The 25,220-nt window shown below is 38.8% G+C and overlaps 2 protein-coding genes and 1 pseudogene across 5 annotated transcripts in view; 1 reads left to right on the top strand and 2 right to left on the bottom strand.

Annotated features, from left to right (window-relative positions):
• Positions 1–9,004, bottom strand: part of LNX2 (ligand of numb-protein X 2) — a 92,154-nt gene extending 83,150 nt beyond the window's left edge. The window contains exon 1 of one of the 2 annotated variants that reach the window (XM_074216151.1): positions 8,627–9,004. The gene's annotated coding sequence lies outside the window, so the exon portion shown is untranslated. Of the gene's footprint in view, positions 1–7,987; positions 8,307–8,626 lie in introns of those variants that run through there. The other variant, XM_074216152.1, reaches the window with a different exon arrangement.
• The window catches only part of LOC141507956 (protein POLR1D-like), a 55,485-nt gene continuing 38,698 nt past the window's right edge, over positions 8,434–25,220 (top strand). Inside the window, exon 1 of one of the 3 annotated variants that reach the window (XM_074216155.1) lies at positions 8,434–8,509. Coding sequence is in view for 1 of the 3 variants with exons in the window: in XM_074216153.1 (XP_074072254.1) it covers positions 9,503–9,528 (26 nt within the window). In the remaining 2 variants the exon portion in view is untranslated. Of the gene's footprint in view, positions 8,510–9,414; positions 9,529–25,220 lie in introns of those variants that run through there. The other 2 variants (XM_074216153.1, XM_074216154.1) reach the window with 2 other exon arrangements.
• On the bottom strand, positions 18,665–19,668 carry LOC141507954 (RNA-binding protein with serine-rich domain 1-like; annotated as a pseudogene).

Raw genomic sequence — 25,220 nt, 5'->3', positions numbered from 1 at the left:
TGTATTTTAATTCCTAATTACAGGACTCAATGTACTGTGCCATATAACTATAAAATTATAAAAAAGCAAATTTTGGCTCAAAAATTGGAAGAATTTCCTAATAATTAAAGCTGTCTAAAAATGGACTAAGACATCCTCATTATAGGCATTTAAAGAGATGCTGGAATGGCTTGTAGAGGATGTTTCAGAGAGGAGTTATGATGATTCTAGTCAGGGCTGTCCACAAAGATAAAGGAAATCATGCTTAGCATAGTGCCTGGCATATAGCAGGAGCTTAATAAATGATTAACTGATTGACTGAACATGTGGATAAGAACAGCTGAGTGACTAGAGTTTTCATAAGAGTGTAGCCACAAGGTGCTAAATTAAATACCAACCCCAATATGCATGAAAGTATGGCTGGCTTATAATTGGTTTAATTAGAAACAAAAACCTAGGCACTCTTTAATACTGACTATAAAATGATATAAGCTCCTGCACCCTTAAACCACATGGAGTTCTCTGCCTATAATGTCAAACAGAGCTGATCATCTTGTGTCTTGACAGTGAAAGTAAAGGAAGTTCAACATGAGAAAAATATAATGTAAAATACAGATTAGATTAAGAAATAAGAGGATAAACAACTTTTAAAGACTTAAAAACTCTTTGCAGTAAACAACCACAAATCCACATGATGTAACACATTACCTACCCACCTCTGGTCAGAGAGGCAATGTTACTCAGAGTACAGATTGAGAAATATTTTGAACAGGATAGATGTGAGAATCAGTTTTGTTGACTCTATATATCGGTAATAAAGGGGTTTTTTGGGGGGGATTTTCTTCCACTGGGGGGGGGAGAGGATTGGGAGTCAAAACAGATTTTTAAAATATTTAATTTAAAAAGAAATAAAGGCCAATGCCTTAAGGACAACTCCTAAGCTTTACTACTTATTACATGAGTGATTATGGAAATTCATATAACCCCTATGCAATTATTTCTTATCTGTAAAAAGAAAGGGCTGAAATATATTACCTCTGAAGTCTTTTCTAGTTCTACATCCATGATGGGTGACATGTATCCTGAAAGCCAGGGTCATTTCACTGGGGAAGCATTCATTCTTTCTAAAGCATTCAATACTGTTTTGCTATGTACTATATATTAGCACCTCTTTCCATTTTTTCCCTTATCTAAAGTATTAAGTATCTTTTAAGCTTTTAGCACTGTGTGACTTATTAGAGAAAATAAATTTATATCAGAAATAATCCATGGTTTCAAGAAGCTTGCCACATATCAGAGATAAATATATAGAACTCAGATCATTATGATCAACATGAAAAATGTATGGTGAACATTACAATAAAAGTGAAGAGTCATCAACAGAGAGGGAGCAGGGGAAATCTCAAATGATTTTTCTGGAGGCACTCTTTAAAGTTGGATTGTAAAGAATGAGTAAGAATTCAACAGGTTGAAAATAGAGGACAGCAATCTAGGAACTGATAACAAAACTGAGATTTTTGCCCCCCAAAAAGAAAGAGGCAAGAGTTCAAAGGTCTTTTCTAACTCTAAAAATTTGATAACATTCCAAGGGTTTTCAATTTCTCAGAAAAATAAATTCATATATATAAATAAATGGATATATAGATATGTATACACACACATATACACACAGACATATTTACTTATTATGGTAAACTAGGTTTATCCTATATTCTATACATGGCATACTTTACAATAATATTATGTAGTCATATAATTTCCCCTAGTAAAATAAAATGTTCCAATTTGATTCAAACTCCAACTAATTCACATTCCTTAACATCACCAGAAATTTGTACTTTGTTTCCTTTACTTCTCTTGCTAGTCTGAGGAAAAACATTTTAGTTCCTCCCTCTGATTTGAAAGGCAGTTTCAGATGTTTCAATTTCTACTTTCTAATGAATTTCTATAATTCAACAAAAAGTTCTCAATTTTTAAGATTTTCAAATTTTTCCTCCATTTATGATTTGCTCATAAAAACGAGAGCTTACAGTTCTACAATGCACATTCAGATTTACAAAGCATTTTACTGTCAGTTCATTTTACTCCTTTATGAAACAGATATTCAGTTATTGTATCCATTTTGCCACTAAACAAACTGAGGCTCAGAAAGATTAATCCACTTCCTTATGGTCACACATCTAGTAAATGTGAAGAATTTGTTTCTTAAGTCCAGAACTATCCATTACATTACAGAGGCAGGGAATATCTAGCTTACAAACCACTTGGTAAAACAGTGCCAAGAGTAATCACAGATGGGGACTCAAAATTCAATAAATCCTAGGAGTTTTTTAGGGGTGAATTAATTAAATGTTTGACTATCTCTAGCAAGCAAATGAGATTATAATATAAATGGTAATTGGCAGAAAAAGGCTCCCATCCCTGTGCTAAAGGATATAGATATAGATATTTAAAGGATGAAATAGAGGAAATGGCAAAACTTAAGTTTCTTTAATATTTCAGTCTAGGTTTCACAAAAATTTGAGTGCACTGCAAGCATTTCATTTAAAAAGTAATCAGGAAATAAACTCATTTTATTGGCTATAAAACTGGTCTGTCAATCTGACTTTTTTAATTTCATATAGTAGTACTAACTCAAAATTCAAATTACTTTGTCTTCATTACTATTCCTCCTAATCTGAGAAATCATAGACACATAAAGTATATTCACAAGAGACTGTGCTCTTGTATCACATTTTTTATGGATACCAATCAAATCATTGCTACCCAATAGTAAAATCTGAATTAAAATTCCGTTATTCATCAAATTACTCCTGCTATCTTGACTAATTTATTGAATTTTCTGGTACATTTTAGTTTGATTATGATAAACGTGCTAATAATAAAGAACATAAAAATGACTCAGAGGAAGAGAAACAAAATGTTAGCAACTGAGAAAAAAATGATGAAAATATCTTAACTGAGTTAGAGCTTAGCTTTATAACATGCATTTCTGCAGTTCAAAGGCTATCCCATACTTAATTTTTTCTATTAAATTCAAGAAATGTTAAAATAATCTGAATCACCTCATCAGCATAAATGAATCTGTGTAAGTAGTCTATGTAACACCAATGTCTCTGTGAAACTACTTCATCAGATGATCAGAAATTTAAAACTGTGAAATCAATGTCCCAATTAGTACAATATTTCTTTCATACAAAAGCATTAGCTAAAAAATTGCTAACAAAAGGAATTACCACTATTTATACAGCTCTTTAAGATTCATAGAATTCTCAACTCCTTAAGTTATTATCATTGTTGTCTTAAAAATAAGAGTATTAAGTTTCAGGTTTCAACAAGGTTTGTTCACTGAGTCATCACACCCATGATTCAACTCTAGATCTCCTTACTCTAAACTCCCAAGTTATTTCCATTAAAATACAATAACCACTACACAGACCTCAAAAAAGTTTAAGGGCAAAGACACTATCATTCCTTTGCTTGTAAAGTTCCTAGAAAGAATCTTCTAACAGGTGTGACTTTAAATGACTTGTCCGTTAAAAAAAAAAATCACAGAGGAAATTATTCAAACACAGCGTCTCAGATTGTAATTTTATGTGATACTGCTGCCTCCCAGTAAAATGAAAAAAACTCAGCGTCACCAAAATGTCAAAGGTTTTTTTTTTGCACCAGCTAGGTGGTGCAAGAGTGAGATTTGGGAGTCAAGAAGATTAGAGTTCAAATCCAGCTTCTGACACTTGCCAGCAGAATAAGCCTGAAAAGTAAAAAATTTGTGCCTCAGTTTCCTCACAGTAAAATTATAATAGCACCCACTTCCCAGGTTTGTTGGGAGAATCAAATTGGATAACATATATATAATAAAATACATGTAAATCCTAGCAATTATTAATAGTATTTAAAGATAATATTCTGATGAAAAAAAGTCAAAATCATTTTAAGTTCTCTAGAAGTACAAACAAGATCATCAAAACTAAAGCAAAATGCACCAGAAAATGTAATAATGATTGAGTGATTCTGGGAAAATTACACTTCATTATTTTATATAACCACAGTTAGCTAGGTGGTGAATTGAAGACTCCGAATTTCAAATTTTTCCAAATTCAAATCCAGGATAAGACCATTACTAGCTGTGTGACCCAGGGCAAGTCACTTTAACCCTATTTCTGTCAGTTTCCTCACCCATAAAATAAGCTGGAGAAGGAAATGACAAACTGCTCCAGCATTTTTGTCGAACGGGGTTATGCAGAGTCAAACATAATTGAAAAACAATGGAACTATAACCACACAAATATCAAAACATTTCAAAAATACATTTAAAATTAATTCATGTTTAAAACATTAATAAAAAGGTAGGCCTAACTTTAAAATTCATATTGTTCAATACATTTATAGTTATTCAGAATAAACCTAAATACTTATTTTATCTGTCAGGCTTTTCGTCCTAAAGCACTATGGTTGTAATCAGTAGCCACTAACTAATAATATTGCAGTGATATCTATTTAGAATGGCATTTAGTGAGCTGTGATTCTGTGGCAAAATGGCAAACTCAAAAAATCAAAATTAATGTGTATCTGGATGCTTTTATTTGTGTATATATATTTTTTAAAGTCAACACCTTCCAAAGACATTGTGAAATAAATGCAAAATGCCAAATAATCAAGTTTGAACAAGGTGAGGCCTCTGCATTATATTTCCTACACCTCACTGTAAAATTTCTGGATTAGCAAAGAATCTCCTAATTTATATTCCACTTCTAAACATATCAGATGGTTTATGTAAAGGCAGGTTGGAATTTTGGGGGGTGACATTTCCTGTCTGCCAATACTCTTCCAAATGTAGAAAGAATATCCAGGTGGGTTTTCCCACAACAGAATATTAGATTACTGTCTTCAAGGAATGTCTGGAATGGTTCCCAGATTAATTTCCTGAGCCATAACACACAGCTAAAAGCCTGTTACTCTAGTATAATTTAAATTAGATTTTTCCCTTTCTTTAAAGTGCATTATCATATACCCTATCTAATCACTTGCCACTTTTTCTGCTCACTTACAAAGCTTTGAAAGATATCTTTGCTATTAATTTCTACTGGTTTAGTATTTCACTGACTAGAATCACTTAAATTTCACTGTGTACTTAGTTTGTCCTCCAAATCATTCACAGAAATATAAATGTACATGACTGGCTAGAGAGTTTAAGTTTATCCTTCTCCATTCAGAAAGGTGGTCATTAGGACCAAATGATACTTAATCTTTTCAAAAAAAGAGGAAAATAGCCAGGAATGTAGGGACAGGACAATATTGTGCTCATGAAGTTAACTGCTACCATTACAAAACAATTAGGAGTTAGGTAGTTCTGGTCTTCATGACAAATTCAAAATGCCTTCTTGTCTCTCCCCTACCTTGTAAAGAAAAGAATGAATGAATGAAAAGCACTTATAAGCACTGACTATATGCTAAGTAGTATCCATAAAAGTCAAGTGGATACAGAATACCTATTGTCCAGATCAAGACAGGTGGGTTAAGAAACAATTTTAGGGGAGGCTAGGTGGTGCAGTGGATAGAGCACCAGCCCTGGAGTCAGGAGTACCTGAGTTCAAATCCGGCCTCAGACACTTAATAAATACCTAGCTGTGTGGCATTGGGCAAGCCACTTAACCCCATTTGCCTCGCAAAAAAACCAAAAAAAAACCCAACAACCCCCAACTCTAAAAGTATTGCAAATGGACCATGAGCCAGGTCCAGAACTGAACAGAGCAGATCTAAGAAAATTGCATTTAGAAAATTGTGCAGCATGTCTCTTAACTCTAAGCAAAGGCTCTTCTTTTTCACACCAATATTCTCCTGGTATGATAGCTACAAATTGCAAGATATCAGTCTCCAAAAAATACAACTACAAGTTACTTAAGATAAAATGGACTCTTGGACAAAAGCTGTCTACTTCATATTGCTACAGAACTGAGGGAGCAGTGGAAAATAAATGACCAGTAAAAAAATGTGGATCTGATTATGTGATCAAGTAAGGCGTAGTTAGCAGTTGATGGGCTTGAAGGCCTTTGGGATCCAAGTATTAGCAAGAGATTTGGAGAAAGGTCCAAACACAATGGATGAACCTTTGATGGATTTGCAGAAAGACATTGCTAAGGGGTTGCACACATTGAGAGAAGAGGTTGAATGGTGGATTTATATATTACTAGAAGGAGTAACTACCACAGGGGGGATGATGAATTCATCAAAATACTATAGGCACTACTTATTTGCATATTTTCTCTTCACATAGAATTTCTTCTTCTTATCTTCTCCCTCTTTGAGGGGAAAAATATGAGACTTTCTTTTTACTCCACAAAATTCTCTCACACAAATTATCAGCACCAAAAGTCCAGTTTCTGTGAAATTTGGTAAAAGTAATTAAAACTGTGTAACTGTATTTAATTAAACTCTGCTTGTAATAAAAGACAGTACTTAAGCACTCACACTATCTTTTCCAACAATTTTTATCATGATTTCAAAGAGTACTACTAAGGGAATTGTGAAAAGAAACAAAATCACATTATTAAGCTATTTCAGAATACTTCCATTTATTCAAAATTCAAACCATTAGAAAGCTTAAAAATTTTTTTCTTCCAAACTCTGCACTTTTTTAAGGCAAATAAAGATGTGACTAGGGATTTACTTTTTAAAGTACGGATCAATTATCAGAAAAGAACAACTGTTACCCAATCCTGGATATGTATAGATTTAAATCATGTTTTGACACCTATATGCTATATGCCATAGGAAAGTTAACTTCTTGGAGTTGCAGTCTCTCCATCTGCAAAACAGAGACAGTCCCAGAGTGTTGAAAGAATATTAAGGTCTTGTGAAGAACAAAGTAAATGTCTTACAAATCTCCATTAAAAAATCACTTGAAAACTGATAGAGACAACAAGGATAGAGAGCTGGTCAAGGAGTCTAAAAGATATGGATTCAGGTCTTACCTCTGACTCATGCTTACTTGTGTGTGATCTGAGAGTTAACCTCTTAATACTCTATAACTCTTTAAGCCTAGAAGCTGGAGAGAAGATGTCCATTTGGAATACATACATTTATACAAGGTTACTTAAAAGGGTACTTTACCAAAAAACCCAGTATATTGATGTCACTGTGTTTTACAAATGAGTAGACTGACATTTAAAGAGGTTAAGCAACTTGCTGCTGTTCATGCATCTAGGAAGGGAAGTGTTCTTTCCACCTACAATACAGAACCCCAACTCCATTCCCTCCACTAGATAAATTGGATTTTACAACTCTCTTCTAATTTATTTTACTTTACTGCCTTTTAGAATAAACATAAAAACATTAAAAACTTAAAACTTAAACATCCAACTTGAAATTCACTAAAGGAGAAAGGAATCAAATTCTATTGTAAGGGATTTACATTAGTTCAGATTTGATCTGATTTCATTAATAAAAAAATCTGTATCTTAAGTGAATCAAAAAAAATATAAAACTTTGCTATTCAAAACCTAACTGGTCTTTGACAGACCAAAAAAGTATAGAACCTCCTTTTCTTCCTCCATTAGCAGTGTGGCCAGCATGCAGTACAACTATACAATTTATGCCTTCCAAAGTACATTTTCTATCATTTTCCATAAGCTCATCAGCTGATATTGCTTATAATACTAATAAAATCTGGCTTTATATTTAACCTGTAAGAATATGGCCCAAATTCAGTTCTGCCCTTTAAAAGGGGGGGGGGGGTGAGAGAAGACAATATATGAGGGTGTTACGTAGTAGAGAGAAGTGCACTCATTTCACAGTCATAATGTCATTCTAAAGAAGACATGAGGTTAGATCATCCCTTCCCTTCTCCCATATCTCAACACTTTTTCTATCCTTCCCCTTGGCTCATCTTCATGAAGATGGTTTAAAGGGGGAAAGGTGCTAAAACTTGTAGTTGAAGCACCAAAATTCAAAACCCAGGCTTTGTGAAACACACCGGTCCTATTTATTTGGGCCTCAGTTTCCTCACCTGTAAAATGAAAGAGCTGATCTACAAGCTTTCTCAAGTCCTTTTGTGCTATAACTTTTTGATTCTGCGGAGAGTCAGTTAGATGAAACTCATAACTAAGTTTTTGCTCCTATGAAAAATGAGGATGAAACACAATTTTATCTCATCGTCGACTAACAGGCGCCCACAATAGTTTCTTCCTCCCGCAGTAACACTGTTTCACTCTACTTCCTTTCGGGCTTCGGTGATTTTTCTGCTTTTTAAAAATGCGGCCTTGGTGCACTTGTAAAAACGCAGCGATGCCGAGGAGAAGCGTCTGGAAGCAGGGCGCTGCAGTGCCGCCCCGCCGAGCCAGCGCGCACCGAGCCCCGGGCCGGCCCGGGACTAGCGCCCGACGGCAGCCCGCGGGCAGGAGGCGCCGGGCGGGCCGGGCTCGGGCTTGTCCGTCCCGCTCAGGCTCCCCGGGAGCGCGGCTGCGCGCGCCGCCGCCCCGGCCCGAGCGGCCGCCCCGCTGCCTCGGCCCCGCCCGGCGGGGAGCAACAGGTGAGGGGCGAAGGGTCCCAGGTGGAGGCGCCGCCTCCTCCGCCGCTCCTCACCCCCGGAGCCCCGGAGCCCCGCCGCCGCCGCCCGGAGCGCGAGGCGCTGCCCAAACTTACTCACCCGGGAAGCGAGGGCTGCCCCGCCGCACGGGGCTCCGCGCACCCCGGCCCGCTGCCCGCCGCGGCCGCGGGGAGGAGGGAGGCTTCACGCGGAGCCGCCGCCGCCGCGATCCTGCCAAGAGGCGAACTCCGGCCGAGACTCCGCGGACGCCTCAACCGCCCCTGCGCCTCGCATCCCGGGGGCGAGAGCCCGCGGCCCAACCGCCCACCCCGACGCACGTGGCAGCCAATGCGGGGCCGCCGAGCTGGGGCAGGGGGCGGGACGCGCGGAGGCTCGCCCTATCGGACAGCCGGGGGCGGGCAGCCGGCGGAGCCGCCCAGGTTCGGGCGAGTCCGCCCCCCGCCCTCGGCCCCTCGGCCCGGGCTGTCTCCGGCACTTGCCTGATTTCCCCGCTGAGAGGGCTCCCCGGGCTGCGGCCCCGCGGGCAGTCACGCGCGTGGCGGGGCGGGCCGGGGAGTGGGAGCACGTGCGGGGACACCCGCGGGGCAGGAAGGGGCCCGGAGCGGGCGGGGCGGGGCCGGGCGCGCCCCCGCGCCAGTGCCGGCCCGCCTCGGAGCGCCCGCTCGCGCGGGGCGGTTGGGCCGGGGTGGGGGAGGGGACGCCACTCGGCGGGGAGCCGCCGCCGCCAGTCCGAGCGGGAGAGGGCAGGGGGGAGGGTCGGGGAGCCCGCCCCCGGCTAAAGGCTGCGAGACGCGGGGGGACGCGGCCCCCGGGGAGGCCCGCCCCCCGGCCGGGTGCTGGCCGCGCCGCGCCGCCGCGGCTCCTCCCCCGGCCCCGCCCTCCTTCCTGCCGGGCCCGCCGGGACCGAGCGATGGGGCGCAGCCCCGGGGCCGCTGCCGCCACCTGAGGAGCCCGGAGGCCGCCCTGGGCCGCGCCATGGAAGAGGACGAGGAGCTGGAGAGGTAGCGCCGCGGGCGGGGAGGGGGCGCCGGGGCCTGTGGCCGCGGAGGGCGCCGAGCGCGGGGCCGACGGCCGGGGGGCATGGCGGCGCCCGCGCGCTTGTCATTGCGACTATTCCCGCAGGAAGCGTGCGGCTCCGCCGGCGAACGGGAAGCCCGAGAGCGGCCCGAGGGGCGGCCGGGGGCGCCGGCACGTTGGGGCTTCGGTTCGCGTGTCCCTCCGCCGTGTAGTAAGGACAGAAATGCTGTGTGTGAAACCGGCCCCTTCCGGGATGAATTTTTTTCGTCTATCGAAAAATGACCTCTGAAGTTTTGTCCCCAAAATAATTGTGATAGCTTCGAGAAGGATGGATGTGGGGGAGGGGCGGAGGAGGGCACTCACTCAGGAGCCCCCAACTGGGCACCCTGACAACTTGTGGGTTTTGGGAACTGTTTCGATATCCTTGGTTCCCTTGGTGCTCCTGGGTTTATTATTTGACGCAATTAAAAAACATGAAAAGAGGCCCCATAGGCTTCACCTGACTGCCCAAGGGAATTTATGGCAAAAAAGAGCAAGAACCTCTGCATTAGAGATAGATTGTTGAACCTGGTTGTTTGAAGGAACCAGGATGGGGGACCTTTGGATGAAGAGAATATTGCTAAAAGTTTCAGACTAACCTAAAACTGCACCCCCCAGTCAACAAATAATTATTTGCTTACTATGAGGCAAATGAGGATTCAAAGGCCAAAGACAATTTTTGTTCTCAAGAAGCATTCATGGGGCGGCTGGGTGGTTCAGTGGTTAGAGCACGGCCCTGGAGTCAGGAGTCCCTGAGTTCAAATCCAGCCTCAGACACTTCATAATTACCTAGCTGTGTGGCCTCGGCCAAGCCACTTAACCCCATTGCCTTGCAAAAAAAAAAAAAAAAAACCACAACAAAATTAGAAAAATTCTTTTAAAAATTAACAAAGCACTCAGTGCAAACAGCTATATTCCAATAGGATAGATACAAAATAAATATACAAGATATGATTAAGGAGGGCAGGGAAAGACTTTTTTACAGAAGGGGAGACCAGGAGTTGGAGCCAGAGATCCAGCCATGGAGGGCAGCCAGTGAAAATGCCTGGTTGAGTGGAGGACGAGTGAAGTGGGCAGAGACTTGAGTCAGGAAGCCCAAACAGCAGTGCTATGGTTGGTGGCAGGGAGAGAAAGGACGTAGACAAGAAATATTACAAAAATGACAGGACCTGATGACTGATTGGATAGGAAAGAATAAGGAGTTAAGAATGACACCTTGGTTATCAGCTTGGTGATTGAAGGAGGCTGTGTTGAATGGCTTTAGGAAAATTTGGAAGAGGGGAGGGGCTGGGGGAAAGGTAATGATTTCAGTTTTGGACATAATAAATTCTGTACAGATCTTCCAGCTGGAGATGTCTAATAGAGAGTTGGAGAGATGAAAGAATAACTAAGGGTGGACACATACAAGGGGAGAAAATAAATATTTATCACCTGCTATGTATCAAATTTTTTTACACATATTCTTATTTAATCACAGATTATTATCATGTATTGTCATAATTTTGTCTCATGAATCAAAAATTGATCTGAGATCCAGTCCAGGAGAGAGGTGGGAAAAGGCTCCCAGAGAGGCTACCAGATCAAAAAGAATAATGAATTTTTTGGATGTAGATTGTGAGTCAGGATTAGAACCTGGATCTTCCTGACTTCACTTCTCTCCATTTCATCACACTGCCTTTCACCTCACACACAAGAGTTAAGTAAACACTTTAGTACCCTGCCTTACTAGAGTCTTCTGCAGCATAAGAATCCCTGCAGGTGCAGATTGACTTAGAAAGCTCATATTATCTGTGTTTCATTGCATTTTTACTTATTTTATTAAAACATTTTCCAATTTTAATATGATTCTTTGAACTACCTGTTAGTAGTCATCTCTGTTCTACAGTGTTTATTACTCAACCCATTTTTAGAGTGAAATAAAATGATTGAATTAGAACTATTAAAACTGCATACATAGGAAATCATAGTTTAGTAAGAGTTTATGTTTAAGATATCCTGACCTCTGGTCAAGCCAAAAAAGCTGTTCTTAATATTTGAATTCTTACTACAGCTTGGCCCCTTGCTCTTTAGTAAGGTCTTTACTCTCCCTCAAAATATTGAGGAAATCAGTTCTATATTCTTTGGACTTTCAAATTTTTTATTCCCTGGGTATTTGTAACTTATTAGCTTCTCCTTTTCTCAGTTAATGCTTGTCACTTTCTTTCATTCCTCATAATCTTACATATGTTTGCTTCTTGTTACCTTAAACTGTTTTTTTCCTATACCTTTATTCTGTTTCTATAACAGAGCTAGGCTCTACCCTCCATCCTGTTATTTGTTTGCCTTATATAGTTTGCCAAAGCAATCTAATTCTAAAAAATTAAGGAAAAGGTTTATTAATGCATTCCTGATGAATGATGACTGGCATATTAGATGAATGCCAAGCCTTTATTGTTCTACCTTCAGTGGTAAAGGTAGGGAAGCACATTAGGTTTTGCTAGGAAGCAAGTACTGAAATGAGTTTTCTTCATTAAGTAAAGTAGGTTGCAGCAAAGTAAAAGTGCTAAATCTGAGGTTAGGAAGACAGTTCAAAATCATCCTCAAACACTTAACTAACTTTGTAATCCTGGGCAATTAACCTCTCTTTGCCTCAGTTTTCTCAACCGTAAAGTGAGGATACTAGTAGCACCAATCTCACTGGGTGTCATGAAGGTCAAATGAGATAATAATTTTTAAAAGCCCTTAGATAGTGCCAGACACATAGTTGACTTATTATATTTTGCTTATTCTCTACCCCCTAACAATTTCATAGGTAGTATTGTGTTATTAGGATGCCATATTACAAAAGATAAGTAAATAAATGCTTGACTTTGTATAGTAGGTAGGCTTTGTGGATCTGATTTTCAGTCAACAAACTTTAAGTGCCTACTGTTGTAGGTTGTAAGTCCTATGAGAATAGGACTAAGGTTTGGTGATATAAAGACAAAATGAGAGTCCATGCCCTCCTAGAAGGAGTGTATATTTATCCCTGTAGACCAGAAATTACTTGGACAGTTGTCCAAGCAATTATGTAAGTGGGGAAAAAACAATGAGCACCTTAATTTTGTATAAGAAAATGTGAGAGAAAAATACAAACAATTTCTAATTGGAAATAAATGAAACAATTAGAAGTGGCAGCATGAATAATGGACGTTGGAACATGGAGTTAAAAAATCTGGGATTGAATGTTGCTATATGTTTGACTTTAGGCAAGTCATCTAATCTCCAAGTTTCCCCTTCTATGATATGAGTAGGTTAAACTAAATAACTGAGATCCTTTCCCGATCTAGATCTATGACTTAATTATATTTGACTCATGAAAATAGCAAATTATCCACTATGGGAAAAGGGGTAATCAGTATGTCTAGTAAATGCTTTTGGAGAAAATAAATTTAGATCCACACTTTATTAACATGAGATAGATCAATGAATTAACTTTAAAATTATACTATTTCAATTCAGCTTATGTTCATTAAACATCTGTTGTGTGTCAATCACTGTATATATGTAGACAAAAAAGAAGCCTTTTCCCTCAAGCAGCCTGAAGTATTGTAAGGAAACAACTTATACAAGATACTCTGCTAAATATACAAAGATGGTGAAATAACAAAATGTCTATTCCTAAGAGATCTGGAATAATAATGAGACTAAAGTAAATACAATCAGTAAGATACAAAACCAAATATGATACAACAAAGGAGAAGTATAAGAATAGGAGGAAGAGGCCAGAACCTTGGGAGGTAGCCATACATATTAATTTTGAAAGAGATGAACCAACGAAGAAAACAAAGCAGAGTGACAAGGAAGAACTAGGAGCAGGGGAACAGGTAAACCGAAAAAATTACATTAATAATTGATATTCTCATAGTGATTTTGAAAAGTGTTTTATTTATATGCATATATACATATATACATATATACATATATACATATATATATATATATATATATATATATATATATATGTATGTATGTATTTGTTGGTATCCTTATCCTCTTTTTCCAGATGAGGAAATAGAAGAGGTTCAGAAATTTGAAATGATTTATCAGTGAACACATGGCTAGTAAGTGCTAGAGGTAGGGTGTGAATCTGTCTTCCTGATTCCAAATCCAGCACTCTAGCCATTATGCCAAATAAATTCCTCACTATAAATGCCATAGAAGATGTGATTTTAAAGAAGACATATATTTGGTGTAGTACAAAACTTTTGCAAAATGAAAATTGGTAAAACTAGGATGTAAAGAAATATGGGGAGGGAGAGAAATTGATGAATATCTGATGCTACAGAATTTACATGAAATAGATTAAAAGGTTTTAAGGGTAATAACTCATTTCCAAGCATAAATGACAGACAATACACAGAAGAAAAATGCAAATAGTAAGCAAAAATTTGAAGATATGTTCAATTTTACTCACAATTTTTTATTTTATTTTTTCCAATTACATAGTTTTCAATATTCATCCATTTGCAACTTTTTAAGTTCCAAATTTTTCTACTACCATCCCTTCCCTCCCCCGCCCCATTCCACCGTGGCAGCAATCTGGTAAAAGTTATACATGTACAGTCGTGTTCAACATATTTCCATATTAGTCATGTTGTAAAAGAGGAATTAGAACCGAGGGGAGGGAGAAAACAAAAAAGAAGGAAAAAAACATAAGTTTTAAAAAGTGAATGTAATCTGATTTGTTCAGCATTCAGATTTCATAGTTTTTTTTTCTCTGAATGTGGATGGCATTTAGTATAACAGGTTTTTTAGGATTGTTCTTGATCTCTGAACTGCTGAGAGCAGCTGCATCCATGATCATTGATCATCTCACAATGTTGTTGTTAATGTGTACAGTGTTTTCTTGGTTCTGCTTACTTCACTCAGCATCAGTTCATGAAAACTTTCCATGCTATTTTAGAGTCTGGCCAGTCATGATTCTTTATAGATCAGTAAATACTCCATAACATTCATATTCCATAACTTGTTCAGTCATTCCCCAGTTAATATTTCCTCAATTTCCATTTCTTTGCCACTAGAGAAAGAGCTACAAATATTTTTGTACGTGTGGGTTTTTCCTCCTTTTTTTAATGCTCTCTTTGGGATGCAGACATTTTGGTCATAGTTCCAAATTGCTTTCCAGAATGATTAGATCAGTTCCTAACTTCACCAACAGTGCATTTAGTGTCCCCAGTTCTCCTACCTCCTCTCCATTCTGATAGGTGAGGGTTATTAACTCGAGTTATTTTTCTATTCAATAATAATTTGGAGCCTTTAATGATTTGGAGCTCTGTTCACATCTTTTGACCATTTATCAGTTGGAGAATGATGTGTAATTCCTCTTGGCTGCATTTGTGCAAAAAAACTTCTTATTTGTTAATAGTTGAAATCATCCATTTGTCAATTATAACATTCTCTATCTTTAGTAATAAACCTCTCTCCTCTCCAAAGATCCGACAGATAAGACTATTTCTTGTTCTCTTAATTGGTCTGTGTCTTTATGTCTAAATCCTGTATCCATTTTGATCTTATTTTGGTATAGGGTGTGAGGTATGGGCCTATTCCTAGTTTTTACCATACTATTTTCTAGTTTTCCCAACAATTTTTGTCAGGTACTGAGTTCTTATCCCAGAAGCTAGTGTTATACTCATTTTTTACTGTTTCTTTTGTACCTAATTTGTTCCAATGACCCACTTCCCTATTTCTTAGCCAATACCAGATAGTTTTAATAATTGCTGCTTTATGTATCTGGTACATCTAAACCACCTTTCTTTGAATGTTTCCCCTTAATTCCCTTGATATTCTTGACTTCTTGTTGGTCAGGTGAATTTTGTTACTATTTTTTTCCTGTAATATATTTTTGGTAGTTTGATTTGGCTAGCTTGGTCTAACTATCAGCAATTGACATTTTTCCAAATTTAGATCTGACTTTGTGTGAAAAATATTTTGTAATTGTGTTCATATAGTTTCTGGGTTTATATTGGAAGGTAGACTCCAAAGTATTTTTTGTTGTCCGCTGTTACTTTAAATGAAATTTCACTATCTCTTGCTGCTGGGATTTGTTGGTAATATATAGAAATGCAGATGATTTATGAGGGTTGTATTTTATATCGTGCTACTTTGCTAAAGTTGTTATTTGCTTCAAGTAGTTTTTTTTTAGTTGATTATCTAGGGTTCTTTCAAGTATACCATCTCTCATCTGTAAAGAGTGAAAGTTTTGTTTCCTCTTTGCTTTCAATTTTTTTTTCTTTTCTTATCACTCATAATTTTTAATGCAAATTAAAATAACTATGAAGTCTCAAATCATTCTCATCCGTTTCCCAAAATAAAATTATTAAAGTGCATGTGAGCCAAGGGAAAGGCCATCTAAGGAAGCTAGTTCAGATACACGGCACTGCTGACAATGCAAATCAGATCATTATTTTTGGAAGCAAATCTGGCTATAGGAAGGCAAGCCAAAACAAGTTGGTCATGCTTTTTAAACTCAGTAATTCCACTATTAGGAATATCTCACCAAAGCGGGGAGGAAAAAGGAGAGGAAAAACTGTACAAAATTATTTTTACCTGGGACATATTTTTACACACACACACACACACACACACACACACACACTCAGTGACTAGGGAATGGATAACCAGATGGGCATATCAGTAAAATAGATATCCAGTTCAGCGTAGGAAAACTGTTCAGAGAAATGTCATAAGAATGAATGGCATTGAGTTATGTCTTATTGTTGCTGTCTCTTGATTAACTTCATAATAGAGAATTAAGTTCAGAATAAGATTACAAAAGAAAATGTTTAGGCAGCCTAATTTGTAGGAGTTGGGAGGTGAAAGTTGATCTTGGGATTTTTGCCAAGCTAGTGGATTTTAAAGGTTTTGGAGAAATTCAAGGTAGATCCCATGAACTAAAATTCCTCAGAAGTCAGCCTGGGAAGGATGGAGAACTCGAAAAAAATTTGAAGAAACATTTCTTGTAAGATGGGGGAAAAAATATAAAGAGACCAAGGTGGGTAAGGGGAAGCAATGGAGGATGGCCATAAAAGCATGGTTATATCCTATACAAACTAAATCACAGAAGGGGCTAAGTCTGGGAAAGAAAACCAAGGACAACAAAACTTTTTAGCTGTGTTGAGGATAAGAACAGCTTCAGAGAAGGATAGAACTCTCTGAGTGGGTGCAGTGATATTGTTACTGTTCAGTAGTTTGCAAGTATTCATCACCTTATTTAGGGTTTCCTTGGCAATGATATTGTAATGTTTCCCATTTCCTTTTGAAACGAGCTGAGGAAACAGTGAAGTGGCATGCCATATAACTACTAAGTGTCTGAGGATGAATGAGAATTCAGGTCTTCCTGACTCCAGGTCTGGCATGCTATCCACTTTGTCACCTACTGCTGAATGTAATGATTACAGACAAAAGAGAAAGCAAAGTTGTTCAACTCTTGTTTTTGTTTTCCTTTTGTAAGGAAAGTGGTCTTTGGACTAGGAAAATCAAAAGACTAGTGACCAATAAGGAGTTATGCCAATATATATAGGGAGGTAAAGTAAGAGACAAGTTTAAGTCAGCAGACCCAGATGAACCATACTTTCAGGTGCTAAAGAAATGGTAGATGTATCTACTGGGTCACTGCCAGTATTCTCAGGAAAAGTCTTAGAGCAGTTGAGAAGGGAAGAGTGCAAATAACCTGCTTGTTCACTTAGCTGAAACATGGCCTGATGTCTGCATCTTTGAGGACTGACCAATTAGGACAACATGGTCCAAGGGCAGGTGGTCCAAAGCTGAGTCGATTCATTCTCCCAAAGTCTGGCTCCAGACTAGATGGTTGAAGAATTTAGAATAGTAGAACTTACTGGACCCAAAGAGCAGTTATTCATGATTTACTTGTAGTCAGGGGGTCTCCATTCAGTGGCCCTGTGCTGTTTATCATTCACACATAGCATATTTACTAAATTTGTAGGTGACAGAGATATGAGAAAAAGCTAACTTTACTAAATGACAAAATTAATATTAAAAAAGACGGATCATAGAAAACACTGGACTTAATCGAATAAGATAAAATATGCTAGGGATGGCCATAAAGTCTTTCATTGAAATTTACAAAATCAATTCACAGGTGATAAGATCCAGGAATATGCAGTAATTTTCTTTTTTTTTTCTTTCAATCCTTGAGGTTTATTTAATATGATTTACTTCCATTCTACACAACAAAAGTACAAACACAACATTATCTAAAATGCTACAAAGATACAAAACTCAACACAGAAATTTTTAGTATTGGCTGTACAATAAAAGCCAAGAATGCAATTTACACTTTGCAAAATTAACCTGTTAGCTTTTCAAGGGGCCATAGTCTCAAAGGGTTGGCTCCTTGACGAGACAGCACCCAAGGACTGGCCCACAACCTGCTTACCAATTTCTGAGAGAGGTAGGCACTGATGTGTATAAAGAACCATTTATAGCAACAAGTAAATTAGTGAAATGAAAAACCCTTCCCAGAGTTTTTTTGGCCCTGAAAATCAGGGGGGAAAAAAATCAAAGCAGCAGAGACTGATTTTTGGCCTAGTTTTTAGTAGGAAATAAAGTGGACATGAAATGAGCTCATGTCCTGTTTTCTTAAAGAACTGGCCTGGCCAAAAAACAAGCATCAAGTCTTCACATCTGTCAAAAATTTATTTAGGGAGAAGGAAAAAAAAGCAAGCAACACTGCCACTTTGGGGTGGGCAGGGTTTCAGCATCTTGATTTTTTTCTTTGCCTGATTTGGCTCTGCTGGTTTTCAGATTTTCTCAGAAGTTGGTAACAACTGAGCTTTCTGTTTGGGCCAGAAAAAAAAGAGGAACTTTATTTAGGCTGCAATTCTGAACCTTCAATATTCCTATGAGCCAAAATCAGCCCTAAGAAACGAATCAAATTTGCTGTCTAGAAGCTTTCAAGGGTAAAGAGACATCCAATACATTAAACCTTTTCTAGCCAGTTCTTGGTTCCCATTTTTCTCTCCCCCAACCTCAGAATAAATGCTCCAATATTGTTTGTGTTCAATCATGTTTAAATTACAAAGTGAGAATGGCTGCCTTGATTTATTGGGAAGAATTAGAGCTGGAGAGGCTGAGGTGGCGCCGAAGGCCTGGGGAGCAGAATCGTCGGCGGACAGGAGATCTGCATCTAGGGGAACGGGACCTTCTTCTCATATGTGGCGGTGATCGGCACCACATCGGAGGTGGTGGCAGCATCCTTCTAGGTGGGGGTCTGGGCCAGGGGGCCAGCACTGCCGTGGCTGTTATCTCCTGACCATCAATCTGTCCTCCATCCATGTGCTTTAAGGCCTTTTCAGCCTCATCTGGATTTTCAAACTCCATGTATGCATAGCCTTTAGATAGATGAGGATGCATCCTTTCCCCAGGCATATCAATCATTTTAATTTTCCCATAAGTGGAAAATATTTCCATGATGTGATCCTTGGTCACATTCCGAGTAAGCCTTCCAATGTGTACTTTGGTAGGTTTAGGTGAAGGACTTCTCTTCCATTCTGTTTCATCCCTTTTTGGTGGTTTTGATTTGGATCGGAACGCCTTCTATTGTCATGCCTTCTTCGAGAGGGACTGGGAGATCCAGAGGAACTGCTGGAGCTGGAGCTTCGGGAGGTACTAGAGCTTCCTGACCTACTTGATGCAGAAGAAGAGCTGGACCCACTGCTAGAGCCAGTACTAGTACTAGAGCCAGAACTGGAAGTGGAACTGGAGTGAGACTTGGAGGTACTGCTACCACTGGAGGCACTGTGCCTTTTTCAAGCCTTGTCTTCTCACTTGATTCTTTGGTGGCCCCTTTATCTTTAGACCAGTCCTTTGATTTGTCATCAGTTCTATCTTTATGTTTGGTAGGAGAGGGAGCCTGAGTGCTGGACTTTGTATTATTTTCTTTGACTCCTAGCAAGCTCTTTTTCATTCCTGATAAATCCATTCTCCCCTTCTGAGGTGGTTCAAAGCAGTACTGGATAAGTACTCACTTATCTGAGCTCTCACTTCTAACTCCTTGATTCTGAGAACCGATCCCTAATCGAATTTACTCCAAAGAGCAGCATCTTCCTAAGTCTGCCACCTCTGCCGCCGTTCCTCCTCCTGCACTGTCCGGTGACCAGAGATGACTATCCGGCGACCAGAGATGACCAGTAATTTTCTAAAAAAAAATCCACAATCCATTAAACTCATCATGACTTAGCAGTGCCAACACCCAAAATAACAAAGACATCTGTGGCTGTACTGATTGGCGTGATATCTCGGACTAGAAACTTCAATATAGGATCCTAGATTTAGAGTTGGAAGAATCCTCAGAGTTTGATTGATCTAACACAGTTGTTTTACCTTAGAGAAAAGGCTAAGTGACTTGTGGAAAGTCACACAAGATGTGGGTGGCAGAGGTGAGTTTTTTATTCTTGAACTCCACATCCAGTATTCTTTATACCATGATCAGTGGAATGATCTTTCTAAAGCTCAGTTGTGATCATAATCTTCATCCCACAACTTCTTTGGCCCCTCAGTTTTCTAACATCCATAAAATGGAGATACTTGAACCAACCTTAAGGGTTGGTGTGGAGGATCAAATGAGATCATCTTTGTGAAGCATTTAGCAGGCACTAAAAATCCCTTTCCCCTTATACAGCAGGATAATTGGTATGATATTCAAAACTTTCTGAAATTTGGTGGCAATATACTTCTCCAAACTTACCTCAATCCTTTTAGTTGAGACATTATTTCCAGAAATCACTGCTAAAATAAAAGCAGTTTCTAGAAAGGATAATGCCCTGGTGAATATTCCTTATCATCACAATATATTCTTAGCAAATACTATTTTTCTTTCCCAGGCTCCATTCTGACTTGAAGCTATTCCTTGACTTTTTTTTTTTTTTAGGTTTTTGTAAGGCAAATGGGTTTAAGTGGCTTGCCTAAGGCCACACAGCTAGATAATTATTAAGTGTCTGAGACTGGATTTGAACCCAGGTACTCCTGACCCCAAGGCTGGTGCTTTATCCACTACACCACCTAGCTGCCCCTATTCCTTGACTTTTAAAGCCTATTCCATCCAGCCCAGGTCAAACTCTCATAAGTTCTGCCAAGTTGAAAACTCTTTTGAGTATGTCCCTAATAACAATTTACTAACATCTAGAGAGGTTCATTATGAGATTCACTGTAGACTTTTTTCAGCAACACCTCTTGAAGACTTTTCTATCCATAAGGGCATGATGGGAAGGGGAAACAGTTTCTAATTTGCATTGTTGAACAGAATACTCATACCAGTGAAGTCACAAATAATTAAGCTTAATAATTTTTCCCCATTTAAGTTCCCCCCAAACCTATGTGCAGACCTAAGTTGAAAAGCCTTTTTCTAGACATAGGCATGAAGACAAAAATGAAATCTTAATGTTTGAAATCTTCAATGTTTGAAGTAGCATAACCTAGTTTAGATTGTGTAGAAAATAAAGGAGCCTTCTAGATCATGTTTATAGGGAAGTAGGATGGAGTTAGATTAGGACCACGAATGTTGCTAGAGTGTTCAGGCTCTTTTATGGGTGAAGCGGCCAAAGCCCTGGAAAGTCATGAGAGCATCACAAAGACATTGGACACACTGGGGGGGGTGGGGAGGAGTTGGCAGGTAGGAAAGACCTAGAGGGAAGATGAAAGAAGACCATTTGTTTTGCTTTGTTTTGTTTTTTACTGCTTCACAGTTTTTATATTGGTTCCATGGACATAAAAAGCATAGTTAATTAAGTTTGAAAGTCTTGCAAGGAGATGAGTCATTTTACAAGGAATATTTAGTATGACAGGTGTAGACAGGTAATGTAAGTGAAGTATCCTGATAACTGGGTGGTGAAATGAAATAACAGCTGGGGTGGTAGATCCTAAGAACAAGGATTAATTATTGAAAATTATGCTACTTCTGTAGGAAGAGCTAAAGAACAGTGCCCACTAATGGAGAATGAGAATTTTTTCAATAGACAAAAATAAATGGGTTCCAGGACTCAAAAAGAAATTTAAAGAATGAAATGAGGGGCAAGTTCTGACTTGGCCGTAGTACTCTGGCCTTGGCCCCAGGATGGTGGTAGAATCCCAGTCTGGAACTGTGGAGTTATTAATTTTGGTCCCCTGGAACTGAAATCCTGGTCAGAGAACTAGGGGATACTGATAACTTTGAGTTGCCCATGTGTTCTATTAAAACGAAAGTACTCAATTTAGATCTCCCACAAGACAATGTTCAAGTGACTTTTCCACCAATGTGAGAGGTATTAGTCATGCATCCCGTAGCATTCCCAAGTGTGGCCAGAACCAGATGAAAATGTAGTTCTTATCAGATTTTAATTATTAATGTATTAATTAAAAAAAGAAAAAATTAATGTGGGTTTCAGAGACATTATGTGGCTCCCACTTCTGTTTTATACCACGAGTCACTCACTATATGTCATCTCCATTCATTTTGTGACCCAGTTCATGGATCAGGAATCAGTGATGTGCTGGTTTCCATTGGGAAGACTTTCAAAAAGAAAGGTCTTCTGGGGGTCTTTGTGGACATTTCTGAGGAGATGTTGACACTGTGACCTCCTGGCTCACTTAATCAGTGCCTCCCTGGTAGATGACTCTAACCATTGGCTTTGTCATAAGGAGTACAGTGAACACACCCAAGGATTACTTCTTCCCCTGAGTGCAAGTCCTGGATTCATTTTTGAAGATCACCTAAATACACAGAGTTAGCCTTTCTCAGGACCAAGTCTACTTTTACACCAGATTTCAACAATATCAAGCTCTTCCATGGACTAAAAAATAACTTGAATATTATAATAATAAGCTCATCATCTGGGCCCCACCAGACTCCCAGTGTGTGAGGTCCTGATAATAGGGGTATCTTGAAGGATGACTTGCTGTATAATCCACTGGCACTTGAATGTTTTTCATCCTGGTGGTTAATAATTGTCCCATAATTGTCTAAACAAATAATGGCAGGGAAGAGAATTTTGAGATAATTTGAAAAAGCTCATCCTTTTATACTGATTTTGAACTAAGAACTGAGATTGCTTTGGGAGAAGGAGCAAGTGAGCATTTTCTGGGAGATAGCACAGGGACTTTGCAAACGAGCTCAAAGTGTAATAAGTAAGGGCACAGAGCCTGACTCCATCACAACATGCCCAGGGTGGCAGCAGACTCACCTTTTTGTCCAGAATCCAGGCAGGGAACAGATGAGCAAACCTCTGCCTGGGTTTTATAGATACATAAAGCACCAGAACTTGGTTAGAGGGATTGGGTGTGGTAAATGGATAAAAGTTTGTTCTTTGGGGTAAATCTTACAAAAAAACCTTGATTGAGAATTTACTTTTTGAACATTATGTGACATTCCTTCCCAATCGGGTCTAAAGATGATCATTTTGTAGTTCTCAGCAATTTCATTAAGATGTCCTGATACCCTTAGCAGACTTTGAAAAATGGCAAATAGTACATTCAGAAACAGTTACAGTAGAAGGAATAAATACAGTATATGCATTTACCTTCTGACAATTGAACACACCCAAGAGTTAATCCTTCCCCTAAGTACAGACCCTTAACTCCTAATTTATATTCCAGTGTTTGTCTTATGTTAACAGAAAACAAAAGTAAATAAACAAGATTCTATTTTCATTATTTAAAAAAAGTAAGATGCTAAAGAATAATTTATGGGGAAACAAACCTTGAGAGAGCTGAAAAAAAGGATAAGATAGATGACAACAAGAGTAATAAGAGAAGAGGACTCAGGAACAATAGGCTTGAGTAAGTGATAAGAAATTCTGTGTGTATTAGAAGAAGACTTTTGAAAAAGGTTTTTTAAGTCAAACAATATTGATAAAATAAATGAAATTCTTTTTGATCCTTAAGTACTATGTCTATTAAAAGATAGTTTTTAAATTATGCATGTTTACATATGAAGAGATTTTCTATTTTTCTATTCTTTTCATTTTGTTTTGTTGTTTCTTGAAGTCTCCTGGAGTCATGAGCTTTCCCCTTATCCAGTTCTAATTTTTAAGGAATTATTTTCTTCAGTGAATTTTTGTACATCTTTTTCCATCTTTTTTATGCTTCCTTTACTAAGCAGTTGATTCTTTTTTTCATGATTCTCTTGCATCCCTCATTTCTTTTACCAAATTTTTCTGTATCTTTCTTATCTGACTTTTTAAAATCCCTTCTATGCTCTTCCAGGAATTTCTTTTGGATCTGACACATTCAGTTTTTCTTTGAGGTTTTGCATGTAATCATTTTGGTATTGTTGTCCTTGTCTGAGTTTTTATTTGATCTTCCCTGTCTCCATAGTAATTTTCTAGGATCAGGTTCTTTTCTTGTTGTTTGTTCATTTTTTTCCCAGCCTCTTTCTTGACTTTTAAGTTGGCCTCTGCTCTCAGGGTGTCTGGAGACCTATAATAGTTTTCAGTTCTTCTAAGGTGGGACCATCTAAAAAGAGGTGTGGTCACTGTTCTTCTGCTTTGTGCTCTGGTCTTTGAGCAACCACAAGCTCTCTTTTCCTCCCTGGATCTATGACCATGGTCCCTGCACCTTTGAGACCACACACTCTAGTGTGCTAGTGCTCCTCCTTACCCTGGGTCTGGAACTGGCCTTATGACCCAGATCCCCATTTAGGTGATGTAGCAAAGTTCACCCAATGCAGCATGATATCTGTAGTAATCTCCTTCTAACCAATCCCCCTTCGCACACCCCCCCCCCCCCCCACTGTCTGCGGGCTCAGAGTTCCAGAAGTCACTGCCATGGATTCATTTGCTCCCAAGGCCTTCACTGGCTTTCTGGGGGTCTAGTCTACTATTGGCTTGCCAGGGTGCTACTTGTGCTGGAATTGATTCACTTTTACAGTGAGACAGACCTGTTCTGACAGCTTCCAAGTTGTCTTGAGCTAGAAGATTGTTTTCCCCTAATTCTTTTAGTTCTGCTGTTCCAAAATTCATTTTGAGTTTAGTTGTTTAGAAGGAATTTGAGAGATCTCTGCCTTAACTCTACCATCTTTCCATGGTTTTTAATATATAATAATTCTTAGTAATTTCCTTAGTACTTTTCATTTTCCAAGCACTTTCCAAATTAATCATTTCTGAATATGTTGCTGTAGTATCTAAGTGTTTTTGTAAGCTGTTAATTGATATAATTCATAAGTTTAAACTACATAGATCTCTGTAGAAGTTGGGGGAAAATCACACACACACACACACACACACACACACAGAGTGATCATTTTGTCCCAAAGAAATTCTTATATTTTAAAACCATACTGACCTTTATAGGAATGTAAAAGCATATTAAATCACGGTGTTTTCTTATTTCCTGTTCTTATGTTTCTTTTCCTTTCTTACATTCTTATAAAAAGATTTTTAAAAACAGAAATTTAGTGTATCCCTAGGGGGAAAAGTCACTTATTGTTAATGGTATTTCATATGTGGATTTTTGGATCACCATAATTTAGAATCACTGAAAGCTTTGTAACATCCTTTAAAGTCATACTTTAAAGTTATACTTTTTTTTTCAGTAGGAAACTATAAGCTCATTTGCTTTTTTTTTTTTGATGATGCCTAGGGCTTGGCCATTGTTTTCATTTAAGTATTTTAAGGTTTACAGACTA

Source organism: Macrotis lagotis, chromosome 1 (assembly GCF_037893015.1).
Source record: "Macrotis lagotis isolate mMagLag1 chromosome 1, bilby.v1.9.chrom.fasta, whole genome shotgun sequence".
Taxonomy (NCBI): domain Eukaryota; kingdom Metazoa; phylum Chordata; class Mammalia; order Peramelemorphia; family Peramelidae; genus Macrotis; species Macrotis lagotis.
The sequence above is the reverse complement of the archived record's forward strand: the minus strand, read 5'-3'. Positions and strand labels throughout refer to the sequence as shown.